This window comes from Barbus barbus (assembly GCF_936440315.1).
Source record: "Barbus barbus genome assembly, chromosome: 7".
Classification (NCBI taxonomy): domain Eukaryota; kingdom Metazoa; phylum Chordata; class Actinopteri; order Cypriniformes; family Cyprinidae; genus Barbus; species Barbus barbus.
This window is the reverse complement of record NC_136735.1, coordinates 29,596,092-29,613,591: the sequence shown is the minus strand read 5'-3', so window position 1 is coordinate 29,613,591 and position 17,500 is coordinate 29,596,092. Positions and strand designations below refer to the sequence as shown.

At 37.9% G+C, this 17,500-nt stretch overlaps 2 protein-coding genes across 2 annotated transcripts; both read right to left on the bottom strand.

Annotated features, from left to right (window-relative positions):
- LOC306872385 (serine/threonine-protein kinase PLK1-like) lies at positions 1–5,587 on the bottom strand. Its single transcript, XM_079420910.1, has 11 exons — positions 4,887–5,587; positions 4,094–4,262; positions 3,856–4,000; positions 3,614–3,707; positions 3,069–3,291; positions 2,841–2,907; positions 2,572–2,672; positions 2,310–2,387; positions 1,545–1,699; positions 1,256–1,438; positions 1–1,140 (listed from the first exon to the last, which is right to left on the bottom strand). Exons 1-11 carry the CDS (start codon positions 5,247–5,249, stop codon positions 934–936), a joined length of 1,785 nt encoding a protein of 594 aa, XP_079277036.1. The 5' UTR covers positions 5,250–5,587; the 3' UTR covers positions 1–933.
- Positions 5,588–9,910: 4,323 nt separating this feature from the next.
- Positions 9,911–10,879, bottom strand: LOC306872809 (GTP-binding protein Rhes-like). The gene has a single exon (XM_079421660.1). It carries the CDS (start codon positions 10,774–10,776, stop codon positions 10,114–10,116), a length of 663 nt encoding a protein of 220 aa, XP_079277786.1. The 5' UTR covers positions 10,777–10,879; the 3' UTR covers positions 9,911–10,113.
- Positions 10,880–17,500: the final 6,621 nt, after the last annotated feature.

The window sequence follows — 17,500 nt, the reverse complement described above, 5'->3', positions numbered from 1 at the left end:
AATGTTAAGATTTTTTTAATGATTTTGTATAAGACTCTTATGCTCACCAAGGCTACATTTAAAAAAAAAAAGCAGTAATATTGTGAAATAGTTCAAACTAATTTAAAATACCTTTTTTTATTTGTATATTTTAAGATGCAATTCATTTCTTGATGCAAAGCAAGATTTTCAGCATTATTCCAGTCTTCAGTGTCACATGATCCTTCAAAAATCATTCTAATATGATAATTTGCTGATCAAGAAACATTTATCACCATGCAACTGTTTTACAGCTTAATATTTTTGTAGAAGGGATTTTCTTCCCCCATGGTTCTTTTATGAATTTCCAAAGAGCAGCATTTATTTGAAACAGAAATCTTTCATATAAAATTTGTTTATATAATGATATATATTTATATATATATTTATAAAAAATTACTTGGCACTAACAGAATAGCTTATTAAATTACTGTAAACTCAACATGAAACAAAAGTAGACCCCATTTTGGTAATATTGAAATATTAAGACTGATAGATTACAAGGCTTCAAGTTCGATTTAAAACACTTATTTTCGAGACTCATTTTAAACTCGTGATTATAAACTTATTAACAATATCTAACAATCAATTTCTCTAAAGAGTTCTTTATTTTGGAAAACCAACTTATTTAAAATATTCTTACACACTAAAAGATTAACTTCCATAAGCTTTTATACAAAGAAGTCAAAAGGTAAACAGACAAGTTCTAAAATATTAAAACATGTACAAGAACATTCACATGATACAGAGCGCTTGCATGGGTCACAAACTTCCCAACCCAGAAATACAAGTGATAGTATTAGGAGTAAACAACAGATCCAGAGGAAGTCATCGTGTAGAACCCAGAAAACTGACAAGTTTGACTGCTGAAATCTCGTAAACTCAATAAGCTATACAATTTGTGACGTCAGTGGGTTAACGGACAGAAGGAATGGCTGTGGCGGTGCTTTTGCAGGCCATGAGCTTCTCCACCATGTTGCGAGCATAGCGCAAACGGCTGGCCAACTCTTTACAGCACCCAAACTCCTCAATTAAGCTCATCTTATAGGTGTAGAACTCCCGCTTCTCATTGATATACGTCACTGCGCCCATCAGGGGACACAAAATAAGCTTAGTGTGGTCCTGTAAGGCACAAAGAAAGTGGTGAGTTCACGGTTTCAGTTTGGATACTTATGCATTTTGACACCACAAGTACCCAAATGAAGTACTTGAAATTTTGAACATGGTAGGTTCTCACCTGGAAGAAGTTGATCTGCACGGTTCCGTTGCTCAGGTGCAGCACGATGGCGCTCTTTGTACGGAACCAGTGGCGGAGATAAGGCAACCGGGTCAGTTCATCCCCATCGCGGGGTGTTATGTTCGCCCCGGCCTTCAACAAGTGCTCACTCATGTAATTCCTGAAGTACTTGAGGAGTGTAATCTACACCAAAAAAAAAAAAAAAAAAAAAAAAAAAAAGTAATTTCAGCAACCCTGGAACAGAGAATTATGAAAGTCATTCGTTGTATTATTTCCAGTGCACACAGACCTTTTTGGAGAGTGCAGAAGGGTAGGAGCGAACACTGAGGTAGGATTCTGCTGTGTTGCGGTCGATGTACTGCAAACTGTCACCGTCAGCGTACATGATTAAACGCGTGGAATCGTTGAACAGAACACCTACGCTGTTATCACACAGCTGGTAACCTATGAAGGGGAAAAGTACATTAGCATATGGACAATAATTTTGGAGAGCACGCAAGTAACTCATTACCCTAAGCTACAAATTAGACTTGTGCACATAATTGGGATATTATAAAAGATCATAACATTTGTGAATAAAGCACCTTTTCCTCCCTGCATATTCAAGAAATCCTGGGAAGCTAGCACAAAATTTTTTTCTTTTTTTGGTGCATTCCTGTAATTTGAAGAGCCATGGTTCCAGTAGTTTTTTTTAATCCAAAAAACTAAAACGATTTCAGTAATAAGGATAATTGAAGTCTGCTCAGGTAATAAATTCCACCATTCACAGTAAAGTTCTTCTGCAATGAGTTGCTTCGTTTCAACCAAATTAATTTTAAAAAGTGAAGCAAGTTCACATTGCTTACATGATTGGCTGTTGTACAGTAGATTATTCCCATTATGTTCACAAAATGCATCAGTGAAGAAATGCTAATTATACAGTTTGGGGAGGGAGGATAAATGTTTCCACACGTTTTAATTAATATTTCCAGTTGCTGAAATTGTGCAACATTAATAAAGTCCAGTTTGTATATATTGGCTTGAGTATGTAAGTGTCAGCATGGGGTCTTCTTACCAAGGCCATATTTGTCAGAGTAGTCGACCCATTTACTAATCCAGAAAATAGGAATACAAGCAGGGTCCTCGGCTTCCCCTATAAAGGGAAAAAGAAATCATTGCATTGTGCTTGTCAAAAGTTTGAACATGAACCCAAATCATATTTTGCACAAAGTATAGCTTTATAGATTTTTTGCTATGACAGTAGCTTCTACTCCTATTTCCATTAAAATACAGCAACAACCCATCACTGGCAAGATGCAGAAAATCCATGTAGTTACCTTGTCTAATAAAGTCTCTCTCAGATGGCCTGGCCGTGTTTAGGGTGGCCAGCTGCTGCAGCATGTCACTTAGATGACACTCAGATTGTTCCACTCCATCCCTGTACAGAACAATGTAGATAAAAATTAAATACAAATATACAACCCTAAGTTTATAAGGGATGCAAGTCAGTTCACAATTATATTAAAAATCATGGTTGAGATGCTATTGGCCAAATGCATGTTCAAAACCCAATAGTTTGCTAGTATCTACAACAGATAAAACTGACCTTTGCTGAAGATCTTCCATTTGTGGCTGCTCCATTTTCCCCATTTTCTCAATAGGACTATCTGTCCCTGTACACACAGAAGAAAGATTACAGGCACCTTGAAAGTGAAATTTACTTTAAATATTTCTGAGTGACAGGATTTTCAATGAAGGAGGGGAACACTGAAATCCAACACGGCTGTGCCAAATTACAAGACTGCATTTTAAAAGTGGATTTATCTACACATACCTTTATTAAGTGATGAGAGGGGTTTGCGAAGGAGGGCGGGATCCAGACTAGAGGGAGCGATGGAGAACCTGGGAGGTACAGTGAGACAGGAAGTGGGCAGCCGCACAGGTGCATAACCGGAGGTGAAAAACTCATCGGCCAGCAGCTCGGTCACAGAAGGTCTGAGCGTTGGGTCAGCGTTCAGCATCCGACGAATCAGAGCAGCAGCAACTGGATTAATGTGCTAATTACAAAAAAATAAGATTCAATAAGCCATCGATCTGACAAGATTCAATTTATGTTTGCTTTAAACATTCAACAATAGAAGGTACAAAACCTAGCAAGTTGCCAACCTAAATAGAATTAACCACAATTTAATGAAAGTGGAGAAAGATTAAACAAAAAAAAAATTAAAAAATTAAAAAAAGAGAAAGATTTAAGCTTGTAATGAAACAAGCACAGACAAATTGTTCACAATAAGATGGATAACAAAAAACAAAAAAGGATTTTCATTTCATGTCAACATAAAAGTATAACAGGCAAACTCCTGATGCAAAGATACATACTCTAGGAACAGTGTACTCATTCTTCTTGATTCTGATGTAGGTCTCCTTCAGACAGGATGTCTCAAATGGTGGCTTTCCAACCAGCAGTGTATATCTGATGGACATATTACACCTCCATCAGCAAGCACACATGCTCAGTTAGACAAATTAATCCTTATGCAAGGACGGAATCCCATTAGACATAGTGTTTTATGAAAATCTACATTAAATGCTTCCATAGTTGAATTAAACGTCGGACTTACAGAATGCATCCCAGTGACCATACGTCTACTTCAAAGCTGTGGCCTTTCTTGCAGAGCACCTCTGGGGCGATGTAGTTTGGAGTGCCACACAAGGTCTTCTTTCGCTCTCCATCAAACTCAATCTTAGTGGCCAAACCAAAGTCACCTAAAGAGAGACAAATGGGAGGGACATAGTCTTGATTAATAAAAAGGTCTGGGGTGGGGGGAAAAAAAGGGCAAAGAACAAACTTTTCCTTACCGATTTTTACATCCATGTCATCATTGATGAACAGATTTCCAAGTTTGAGATCACGGTGGATGACCCGGTTATTGTGCAAGTACTGGCAACCCTGAATAGTCTGGCGCATGAAGTATCTGGCCTCAGGCTCCGTCACTGCCTTCCTCCGCTTGTGCAACTCAAGGAGAGACTGGAAGGAAAGAAAGAAATGAAGCACCAAAATATACAGCAGACGGGAACTTCAAACTAACTTTTTTTGAACTCCACATCCATCACAAAAAAGGACAAAGGAATAAAAGAAGAATTTGCCAAGAACCTTCAGGATAAACTTATTTCAGACTTCTGGGGAAAAAAAATAAATAGAATCTGGTAGGATTTGAGGATTACATGAATTTAAAGAATCAACAAAATAAAATGCTGAATGTTTTATAAATTAAGTATTATAAATATACATTAAAAATAGAAGTGAAGACAGTAAAATATGTACTATCGATTATTTATTTTTATTTCTGACGGAGTTCGTTTTAAACAACAATATCTCCGAGAAACACAAAATCAGCTGACGTCACATCCTCCAGTTTAAAATCCACTAGCGGCTTCAGGGAGAAAGTTGAAGCCGTTTTAGTTTAGATAACGTACATTATTAATAAAGAACAAACATTTGCGTTTTGAAAGAACACAGTAAGTACCTGTTGCTCTTAACAGTGTAGCTAGTTATTTTAATGAGTTCAGTCTGAAGCGCTGTAATATACCATCATTGACAGGAATACCGACCGTTGACGGTCTGTTTTCAAATCGGTGTCCCGGATCTTACCCGTCTCCGACAGATCTCCAGCACCACGTACACGAAGTCATCATCCTCAAAAAAGCCGTGAAATCCCACGACGTGCGGGTTATCGAGACTCTTGTGAATGGCGATTTCTGTGCTCATTTTCTCTTTCTGGTGCGGCTTGAGTAGCATCGACTTCGGCACCACTTTCCCTGCAAAAACCTCCTTGGTGTCCATATCTGTGATTTCGTAGCATTTCGCAAATCCTCCCTTTCCCAGAAAGCGACCTCGCATGTATCTCTTCGTGGTTCTGGGATCCACCAGAATGTCAGGGATCTCTTTCAGGGGAGCAGATTTGGGGTCGACGTGAGCCGGTGGCTTCGCCGACTTTGCGATTCCAGCGCTCATCGTTGCACGCTTTACAAGACGATTTAAGTAGAATAAGAAACCCTAAAGTCCTGAAAAATAAATAACTGAGGCGAAGCTCCTTGTTTGTTTATCCCGAAACGCACGCGATTCACCAGTCATCCGCTGCGAACTACAGAAATTTACATTCAAATAATAACTCCAACAATTTGAAAACCCACAATATACACGGTGTCTTATCTAAAAGAGGTATAATCGCCGCTCTGAAGCACGCATCGGTAGTATTTCGCTGATAAGGATGAAATTAAACGGGCATAAATGACATGCACCGGCCCGCTGCTCAGACGGGAATGCAGTGAGTCACTGCTACTTTTTGAATTGTGCTCGATTCGTTATCTCCGCCTCTGATTGGCTGCTGCGATTTAAATTCTGACCAAACACAGAGAAGCATCATGGGACTCGGCGTGCGCGTTCCGAAAAACTTTATTTGTGTTCTTTGGATATTTAACTTTTGGAAACATTTCACAACGTAAAATAGTTTCCGCATGAATTTAATTTTATGATTTATAACATGAATTATACGTTTTATTAAGTCTCTATGGAGTATACATACTATCCAAAGTCCACTAACTTGTAATAATAACATTATTAATTAAATGTAAATAATTTATATTAAAATTACGTTTTGTAAAAAATAAAAATTACCTGATGATAAATTGCTATATATTATTTACTCATGACAAATACAGCTAATGCTTTGGTTTTGTACATTGTTCTATTTACTTTTTACTTTACTTTTAGTCATTTAGCAGACGCTTTTATCCAAAGCGACTTGCAAATAAGAAAAAGTAACTAAAACTAAAAGTTAACATTCTGTAAATACTCTATACACACCCATTTAAGAAAATACAGAAATTAAATAAAATTGACAAATGCATACATGCATATTTGTTTAATTATGCCACATGTGCCCTTTTGGGTTTGTATACACATTCATTCAAGCATGTGTGCTTACAGTCTGTTTAGTATCTAACCTCGAAAAGTTAATGATCTTGCTCTACTTTTTAATCTAGCCAGGTTATCCCACGTGCTTTTAACACTTTGTGTATCTTTGGGCAGTTGTGTGTGTGAAAATGATCATATGAGGCCACATTTTAGCTTGAGGAGGGGAAAATTATCATGTCACCTATCGTTACACACGTTTTTATGTTTGTACAAGTGTGTGTGAGTAGAGGAGAGAAAGCTAGATAAACAGAAAGTTTGCCCTTGTGATACAAAACCAAAACAATGTTACAAGGTCAGTGAGCAGTAACAAACAATGTTATATATATATATATATATATATATATATATATATATATATATATATATTATTTTTTTATTTAGTCATTTAGCAGACGCTTTTATCCAAAGCGACTTACAAATGAGGACATAAGAGGCAATCAAAACCAACAAAAGAGCGACAACGTGCAAGTGCTATTACAAGTCTCAGTTAGCCTAACGCAGTAAGATAAATATTATTATTATTAATGTTTATTTATTTTTTAATAAAAAGACATAGATAAAAAAAAATTAGAATAGAGAGTACTAGAGTTAGAGGGTCAAGTAAAGATGGAACAGATGAGTTTTTAGCCGTTTCTTGAAGATGGGTAAGGATTCGGCTGCTCGGATTGAGTTGGGCAGGTCATTCCAACAGATGGGAACAGTTAATGAAAAAGTCTGTGAAAGTGTTTTTGTGTGTCTTTGGGATGGTACAATAATGCGTCGTTCACTTGAAGAACGCAAGCTTCTAGAGGGCATATAAGTCTGAATTAATGAATTTAGGTAAAGGGGTGCAGAGCCAGTGGTGGTTCTGTAGGCAAACATTAATGCCTTGAATTTAATGCGAGCAGCTATTGATAGCCAGTGCAAATTGATGAACAGAGGCGTGACGTGTGTTCTTTTCGGCTCATTAAAGATTAATCTTGCAGCGGCATTTTGGATTAATTGTAGAGGTTTAATAGAATTGGCTGGAAGACCTGCCAAGAGAGCATTGCAATAGTCAAGTCTGGACAGAACAAGAGCCTGAACAAGGAGTTGTGTTGCATGTTCAGAGAGAAAAGGCCTGATCTTCTTAATATTGTATAATGCAAATCTGTAGGACCGGGCAGTTTTAGCAATGTAGTCTGAGAAATTCAGCTTATCATCAATCACAACTCCAAGGTTTCTGGCTGTTTTTGAAGGAGTTATGGTAGATGAGCCTAACTGGAAGGTGAGATTGTGAGATATATATATATATATATATATATAATTATTTAATTTTCTTTTGACAATTATTAGCATTTATTTTAGTGTCTTATTCAATATTCAATTGATGATATTCAACTATTTCTCACAGGCTTAAAATTAATAGCGTTCTTCTAAATAAATGAATATAAAAAATAAATTATGCAAATGTATGGGTTTTTTTCATATAATCAAACCATTAAAGAGAAGACATGACTTAAATTAGCTGTGTAGGTGTTTTTTGAGAGTATATCTGCATCTTTGTGAATTCTGTGAAGTGTTTCCTAATAAGGTTGTTTACTGTTTTCATGACAGCTTTCTCACTCTCGTGCTCACGACTTTCTCCTGTCTAGTCCATTCACATATGCACGCGTGCACCCACTGTTTCCTGATTAAAACACTACAACTGTCTCTCTAAAAGGCTGTCATGGCAGTTAGATAATTTTAGCATATATAAAAAGGTGGGTTGCATGGTTACAGTGAGAAAGGAAGTACTTCAGCCTCCTTGAAAGCTGAATAAATTATGCATTGGCTATATTAAACAGGTCCAAAATACATCAGATATGGTCAGCAACTGCTGGGACTAACATTACTATGACTGGCATACATATTTAGTGATAGATCAAATGTTTATAGCATTAATTTTTACATTTGTGTTTCATTTTACTACCTTTGGTTTTTACTTGTTTATACATAGTCAATCATTATTGTAGATGTGTCTGTAGAGCTGATAAAATATCGTGCATAGCTATTATTTTGTCCACTGACCTGTTTATAAATAAATATAATAATAAAATAATATATTTTAGGAGGTGACAAAGAAATGAAGCAAGGAGAGCAGCAATGTGATCAGATGAAAGATGCAGTTTTTATTCATAATCTGCTTTGAAAATTTCTGGAACTGGTGTTGATTCCAAATAATCAACAATAAAAAGTTGATTTACAACTATGTTTTAATGAATTCTATGGTCAAAAATTGGCCACTATAATGCATAGATTCACATTTATTTCACATTTCAGTTTTTGAAGCATTAAAGGAATAGTTCACACAGATGAGTTCGTTTTTGGATACATTTTGCATTATAGCCTACATCACCTGCTCACCAATGGATTATCTGCAATGAATGGGTGCCGTCAGAACTAGAGTCCAAACAACTGATAAAAACATCACAGTAATCCACACAACTCCAGTCCATTAATTAACGTCTTGTGAAATGAAAAGTTGTGTGTTTGTAATAAAAGTAAAATTTTAAATTGTTACTTCTGGCTAAAATATGAACTCTCTATACATAATATTGCTTTCGTGAAAAAGTCTTGTCTGAATCAGGAGAGAAATATTCAAGTGAAAACCAACTAGTTTGTAGATGATGTGCATTATTATAAATTATGGACTCATGTTTTGGCCAGAAGCAATGACTTAAAGTTAAGTGAAAGTGAAGTGACATGTGGCCAAGTATGGTGACCCATTCTCAGAATTTGTGCTCTGCAATTAACCCATCCAAAGTGCACACACACAGCAGTGAACACACACCTGGAGCAGTGGGCAGCCATTTATGCTGCGGCGCCCGGGGAGCAGTTGGGGGTTCAGTGCCTTGCTCAAGGGCACCTCAGTCGTGGTATTGAGGGTGGAGAGAGCGCTGGACATTCACTCCCCCCACCTACAATTCCTGCCGGACCTGAGACTCGGACTCGCAACCTTTAGATTACGAGTCCGACTCTCTAACCATTAGGCCACGACTTCCCCCATCAAGTCGGATTTGTTTTATACTACCACGCAGCTCTTCACTTCACAATATGTTAACTGATGGACCGGAGTTGTGTGGATTACTGTGGATTATTGTGGAGCTGTTTGGACTCTCATTCTGACGGCACCTATTCACTGCAGAGGATCCATTGATCCAAGTGATGTAATGCAAAATTTCTCCAAATCTGTTCTGATGAAGAAACAAACTCATGTATATCTTGGATGGCCTAGGGGTTTGTCGCAAATTTTAATTTGTGAACATTCCTTTAAGGACATGTTATTTGCAGACTCTATGTTATTTATCCCAATAGCAAAGAAAGGGTGTAACATGGTGTTGAGTCATGCACACACTGATATAGTAAAAGGCCATCTGAAAGGTGCAGAGCTGACTTTATTTCCTGAGAAAAGATCAGGTCAGCATATGTAGCAAAAGTGATATTTTCTGTGTGTTGGGATTAGAGCAGCAGGACATAGCCAAAAAGCTTAAGACAGTCTGTTATTGATCTGACTGCAAGAAAAAATAATGTCATTACTCTCTTTCATTCAAAGTCATGCTTGGTTAAACTAAGAAAACATGCATGTTGTATTCTGTAGGCTACTTTAGCCTAAGTAGGTCACATTTGATATGACCTTTTATGGAACAAGGTAAAGAATATGCAGAGAACATATATTGATTAGAACACAATTTGCATTTATTAAAAAAGAACTTTGGCTCTCATTTAGAGAGATCAGACATATGCAAAAAAAAAAAAAAAAAAAAAAAAACCTTACATGATTATGATAAAGCATCAGACCCATTCTTGAGACTTAAACTGTCCAACATTTATGTGAAGTCTATTGATCCAGACCACTTAAGCATCAGTATGATGCACAACTATAATATAACGTGACTGTCCATTAAGACAAGATACAGCTGTTGTTCTTCTTCATTGGAGGCTTTTCCCGCGTTTCTGTAAGTTCTCTGCGCATTGTCTGCGTCCGTCTGCGCAGTGCTGGGCTCACGCGGCTCGGTAACTTCATCTGTTGAAGCAAGTCCCGAAACACACCGGTGACGTTCTCGCCGGTGCGTGCGGACGTCTCCACAAACCCCGCGCCCCAGTCCTTCTCCACCGCGCGCATCACCTCAGCAGTGGCCTGGCGACTCCGGCTGCCCAGGTCCGCTTTGTTCTCTATCACCGTGATTCCAGTAAACTTCTCTCCCTTCAACTCCAGAATCTCCTCACGGAGTCGCTGCACCTCCTCCAGGGAGTCTGGCTCGTCTGCGGCGTACACAAGCGCAAACGCGTCCCCGGTTCGGATGCACAAAGCGCGCATCGCTGGGAACGAATAACTACCGCTCGTGTCCAAGATCTCAATGCGCACCCTCGCGCCGTCTGTGTCGTACTCTAGAGCGTGAAGCTCCTCCACCGTGCGCTTGTATTTGGAGTCGAAGCGATCTTGCAAGAAACGGGTGATCAGGGCAGTTTTTCCAACCCCGGCGGCGCCCAAAAACACAAAGCGCACCGTCCGATGCTCCCGCACCAACAAAGACATATTGCTTCTGTTGTTAATTTTATACATTATAGTTTGCAGAAGAGATTCAGTAAGACTTACAAATCTAATACTTTTAATGTCCTTATGCCATCGAGACGCGGTACTGAAGTGTTGAAATGAGATGAGGCAAGGATGCTGCCATTATATTACCTGCATGCGTCCTACGCAGGCTACTACTACAGCCAATGGAAACGCAAATGACGCGAAGCGTGGGTTTCTGTGTTGTAGAGTTTGACGATTTGAAAGACTTATAGGAATTATTTAGTGGGGTTAGTAACCGCGGTCAGGCCAGCCTCCACTTTCAAAAACACGGTCATTCTAGCCGCCACGTTATTTTGTGGTGCGCTCATATAGGCTACTAGGCGTTGCGGTAATACCGAGTAAAACTCAGATCAGAGGAAAAGCGATATCTGGCATTCATTCAGCCAGTTTCTCTGTCAATGAATGAACGAATAAATTAATTAATAAATAAAAATAATGAGTTTAAAACGGTCTGATATAAATAAATAAATAGACCAATTAATTTGAAAAAAAATAAAACAGTCTGATGAGAAAAAAAGCCTTTTACAACTTGCAATTAACCATTTTTTATCTGTAAATACACATAGTTATAAAAATAAAAACCCCTGTCTCCACAAAAAAACTCCTTGTTTCCACATACCACTCCAAATATCATATTCTACCTATTCTGTCTGTGATTTTGGATAACTCTGAAAATGAAACTCCCTGTTTCCACAGACCAGTTTCAATTCAGATCAATAGTCCACTACCCCAGAGTGGCACTCAACCAGTTTCAAGACGATCTGATGTTGCATCACATAATAAGAGCCCTCCAAAAACTCATATTCTACCTGTTCTGCCTGTGATTTTGGATAACTCTGAAAATGAAACTCCCTGTTTCCACAGACCAGTTTCAATTTAGATTAATAGTCCACTACCCCAGGGTGGCACTCAACCAGTTTAAAGACGATCTGATGTTGCATTACAAAACAAAAGCCCTCCAAAACTCATATTCTACCTGTTCTGCCTGTGATTTTGGATAACTCTGAAAAGGAAACTCCCTGTTTCCACAGACCAGTTTCAATTCAGATTAATAGTCCACTACCCCAGGGTGGCACTCAACCAGTTTCAAGACGATCTGATGTTGCATTACATAATAAGAGCCCTCCAAAACTCATATTCTACCTGTTCTGCCTGTGATTTTGGATAACTCTGAAAAGGAAACTCCCTGTTTCCACAGACCAGTTTCAATTCAGATTAATAGTCCACTACCCCAGGGTGGCACTCAACCAGTTTCAAGACGATCTGATGTTGCATTACATAATAAGAGCCCTCCAAAAACTCATATTCTACCTGTTCTGCCTGTGATTTTGGGTAACTCTGAAAAGGAAACTCCCTGTCTCCAGTCTGCAGTGGTCAGTATATGTAAATATTGACACTGTGATTTTAAGAGCCATCTTTTCACACTGAGGAAAACTAAGGGACTCATATGTAACTATTACATAAGGTTCAAATTGTCATTGATGCTCCAGAAGGAACACAATGCATTAAGAGCCGGGTGGAGGGGGGGATCAGGGTAAATTTAACTTCTTTTTTTTCTGGGCAACGTAACTATATTCAGTAGTTACTGAGGGCAGTACTAAATGAAAGAAATATGATATTTAGGATAAATAAGAAAAATGGTAACACTTTAAAATTACATTTATTAACATGAACAAACAATGAACAATGCATTTATTACACTATTTATTAAACTTGGTTAATGTTAGTTAATGAAAATACAGTTGTTCATTGTTTACTCATGTTAGTTCACACTACATGTCATGATCCGGGTTCCTCGCTTCTCTGCCTCCCTCTCGTGGCCGCACGTCACACTCATTCACTACACCGTCTCTTTAGCCTCATCAGTTTCAGCTGTTCCCATTTACCCTAATCTCCGCTCTATCCTCTCACCTGTTTCTCCTTTCCCCCCGATGCTTCCTACTATTTCTAACCCTCCCTTTCTCTGTCTCTTTGTCAGTTTATTCCAAGCTTTCTATGCAGATGACGCTTCTCTTACCTATCTTGTGGAGCTGAACCAAAGTCTTGTCTCGTCCTCTCCTCTCCTGTCCTGGTCTGCCCTGTGTTATTCGTGTGGATGCCTCTCCTCGAACCGGTATTTCCCTCCAGTCTCTTACTCGCTCACTGAACTCTGTCCTGCCGATTCAGACGCTGAGTTCCTGACCAGACGCAGCATCCAGTCTGCGGTACTCTCGCCCTCGGCGGGCTTCGTCTCTCTCTGCAGCCTCCACGGGGACCTCAACTTCACCCAACACTTTGCTGCGCATCAAGAGTTCCAGCTTTATTAAGTTGCTACCTGCAGTTTATGTTCCAGTTTTACGAGCGAAGTTTTCTGTTGGACTGTTATCAAAGAATCCTGAGAAGATTTGTTCCTTCCCGTCTCAGTGAATAATTTTCATTAAAGACTGAGTTATCGCATCTCGCCTTTTGGTCCTCTATTTCACATAACACTACATTAACTAATGTTAACAAACACAACTTTTTTTTTATTTAATTATTTTATTAAATTTAAAAATGCATCAGTAAATGCTGAAATTAACATTAACTAAGATTAATAAATGCTGTAGAAGTATTGTTCATTCTTAGTTCATGTTTACTCCCTTGAGCAAGGCACCGAACCCCCAACTGCTCCCCGGGCGCCGCAGCAATGGCTGCCATCTGCTCCGGGTGTATGTTCACTGCTGTGCGTACACTTGGGTGGGTTAAATGCAGAGCACAAATTCCGAGTATGGGTCACCATACTTGGCCACACACCACTTCCCTTTCCCTTTCCTAATGTTAACTAATGTTAATAAATGGAACCTTATTCTAAAGTGTTACCAGAAAAATGTGAGTGTGTGTATACAGGTGCATCTCAAAATATTTGAATATCGTTATGAATATTTATATATTTAAATATATTTATTATATTTAATATTTATAAATATTTTTTACATTTAATTTTTAACTTATTTCACAAAGTGAAACTTTAAATATATATTCTTATTTCATTACATGTAAAGTAAAACATTTCAAAAGTTTTAATTGTGATGATTAGAGCTTATAGCTCATGAAAGTAAACAAATCCAGTATCTCTAATATTAGAATATTTCCTAAGTTCAATGAAAAAAAAAAAGATTTGCAAAACAGAAGTTCAAGTTCTTTAAAGTATCTTTGTTTATGCACTCAATACTTGGTCGGGGCTCCTTCAGCATCAGTGAGGTGTGGCATGGAAGTGATCAGTCTGGCACTGCTGAGGCACTATTGAACCTTCAGCTCAGATTGACATCTTTCTCATCTTTCTCTTGAAAATATCCCGTAGATTACATATGGGTTTCAGGTCAGGCATGTTGGCTGGCCAATCAAGCACAGTAATATAAAGGTCAGCAAAGCACTTGGAAGTGGTTTTGGTACTATGGGCAGGTGCTAAAGTCCTGCAGGAAAAGGAAATCAGCATCTCCATAAAGCTTGTCAGCAGATGGAAGCATAAAGTGCTCTAAAATCTCTGGTAGACAGCTGCATTGACTTTGGACTTGATAAAACACAATGGACCAACACCAGCATACGTCACGGCACCCCAAATCATCACTGACTTCAGAAACTTCACACTGGACTTCAAGCAGCTTGGATTCTGTGCCTCTCCAGTCTTCCTCCAGACTCCAGACCTTGATTTCCAAATGAAATGATAAATTGACCTATATCTGAAAAGAGGACTTTGGACCACTGAGCAACAGTCCAGTTCTTTTTCTCTTTAGCCCAGGTAAGATACTTCTGACGTTGTCTCTGGTTCATAAGTGGCTTGGTAGCCCTTTTCCTGAAGACGTCTGAGCGTGGTGACTCTTGATGCAGTGAATCCAGCTTCAGTCCACTCCTTGTGAAGCTCTCCCAAGTGTTTTAATTGGCTTTGCTTGACAGTATTCTCAAGCTTGCGGTCATCCCTGTTGCTTGTGCACCTTTTCCTACCCAAATTCTTCCTTCCAGGCAACTTTGCATTTAATATGCTTTGATACAGCACTCTGTGAACAGCCACACCTTTCAGTAATGACCTTCTGTGACTTACCCTTTTTGTGGAGGGTGCCAGTTATTTTCTTCTGGACCTTTGCCAAGTCAGCAATCGTCCCCATTATTGTGGTTTCAAAGAACAAGTGAAACCGGAATGTATACTGTAGGGATGGTCATTTAATGAAAATACAATATAAATATTCTATTATTTGGAGATACTGGATTTTTTACTTTCAGGATGTATATACATACATACATATATATATATATATATACAGGGGTTAGAGAATGATACTGACACACCTAGGTTTACACCACAATTAGTATGTTGTTGGGCCTCCTTTTGTGGACAATACAGTATAATTTCATTTTGGGAATGACAAATACAAGTCCTGCACATTATCCAGAGGGATTTTCAGCCATTCTTCTCGCAGAAGAAGGTCAATACGTTACGCTGGTGTAGGAAAACGTTTCCTGACTCTCCTGAATACTCCTCCAAAACACACCAAAGTGGATCAAAATATTAAAATCTGGTGACTGTGCAGGCAATGGAAGAAGTTCAACTTCACTTTGATATTCGTCAAACCACTTTGTCACCAGTCTTGCTGTGTGTATTGGTGCATTTTCATCCTGGTACATGGCACCACCTTCAGGGTACAAAGTTTGAACCACTGTGTGTGTGTGTATTCTAAATTTGTTTATTCATTCATTCAGGTGGACTTTAAAAATTACCAAGCTGTGGTTTCATTTGTAAATGTTTGCAATGTCCACTGGAAGTTTCTGGTGAGTATGCTACATTTTAATAATTTCATTACAATGTGAGGTACCTTTTTATTTTTAAATGTAATCAGTGTTAACTGTATTACATTGTTTACTTATAATTTTCAGTACATAAATGCGTTGAACCACAAAGTGTATGTGGTGGATCCTGCAAAAAGTTCGACAGAGGAAACTGATTCCAATCTTGCAGCCAAAAGATTCAGGTATTCATGTAATGTATAATAGAGATTACAATATGTAATATTAAGCATAATCTATATACTAGTGAAGTACTTGATTACTTTACATTCTGTGTTAATTACTACTTTATGTACATTATTTAATGAATAGGACGTTAAGAGTTAAACAATGCAACTGTGGTGTTTTTTAATTTTTTAAACATTATGAAATATTACTAGAAATATATTTTTGATCTAGTTATTATTTAGATTATACGTTGCAAACTTTATCTGCATTGTTCCTAATGTAAGTTACTCCCACAATGAATCACATACAGTGACTACCTAAAAATAAGAAAGCCAGGCGATGAAAAAGGGGACTGGGTGGACATTGAATGGACAGGTGGAGTCCTGACCCATCCAATACAGCAAGATAGCTGTAGCTGTGGGGTAATTCTCGTCATGGTATGTGAAAAAAATGTAATACCTTGCTCATACTTGTATCATGTCATTTAAATCCATGTCTTCTAACTCTTTTTAACTGACTTGTACAGCCCTAAATGAGTAAATAATTATTATTTTGTTAATGTAGTTGTGGTTAATGCATTGGTACTGCTGCCCTATGCATGAGTCTGGTACAGATATAGATGGTAGTATGATGATAAATGTCTGTTTGTTTAGATGGCAAGAGCAGTGATGAAGACCTTTCCAGCTGTTCCAGAAATAAGTTTTGGTACAGCGAAAAAAGAAATGGCAAATGAGCGGAAAACAATGGCTCTGCAGATACTTAAAGCATCAGGTTTGTAAGGAAAGTGTTTGTGTGTAGTGTGTAGTAATACGAACCAAAAAATATATACCAAATTTAATATTGGTAACAGTTTAGTTTTGGGATAAATTCTCCATACTAACTAGTTGTTTATTAGCATACATATTACTAGCATATAGCTGTTTATTATTACTTATAGAGCACACAGTAATGCTTATTATGCATATGATCCATTAATCCTACACCATACCTAAAATTAACAACTACCTTACAAACTATCAAGAAGTTGCAAATTATAAGTTTATTGAATCAAAAGTCATAGTTAATAGTCTGTGTTAGAAAAAGTGATGAAGACGTCGAAGGTCTTGATGAAAATTTTTTTTTCATTACAGCGTAGCAGTGACAAAGTACAAATAACACTTCGGATTCAGCGTAGTCGAAATGAACTCCGAACGTCCTATACTAAAACATTTTAAACTGTATTATGTTCATCTTCCTGCTCAACATGTAAATGAAGTTTAGTTTTAAATGTAAATTGCGGATAACAATGCAAGTTATAGCCTTCCGTTCCCTCATCTTTAGTAGACTTTCAAGTTTGGATGATAAGATTAAACAGAATCCCTATCAGTTGTTTCATGTACCATTTTTGGTCAGCAGATGGTTCTTGATGGCCTACTGTTGCTCCCACGCTATAAGTGAAGAATTATCACTCCGGAGATACTATTTACATATTATTCGGATCAGGAATAACTATCTCTAGGATAATTAAGCTCTTTGTAGGGAAAGGAGAATAGTTTAATATAAAATTTGGAGTGGAAGCTGGGTTGAGGCAGAATATAATGTCTTACATCTATTAATAGTGAGAATTGTTTCACAAACTACAATGTGACTGAAATAATTTACTGATAAAGTAATAATTCATCCGAGCAGTGGCATTCTTCAGCAGTGTTTTTCTCAATGATTGCCATGCAACAGTGGTGCAGTATTACTGATGTAACCTGTAAGT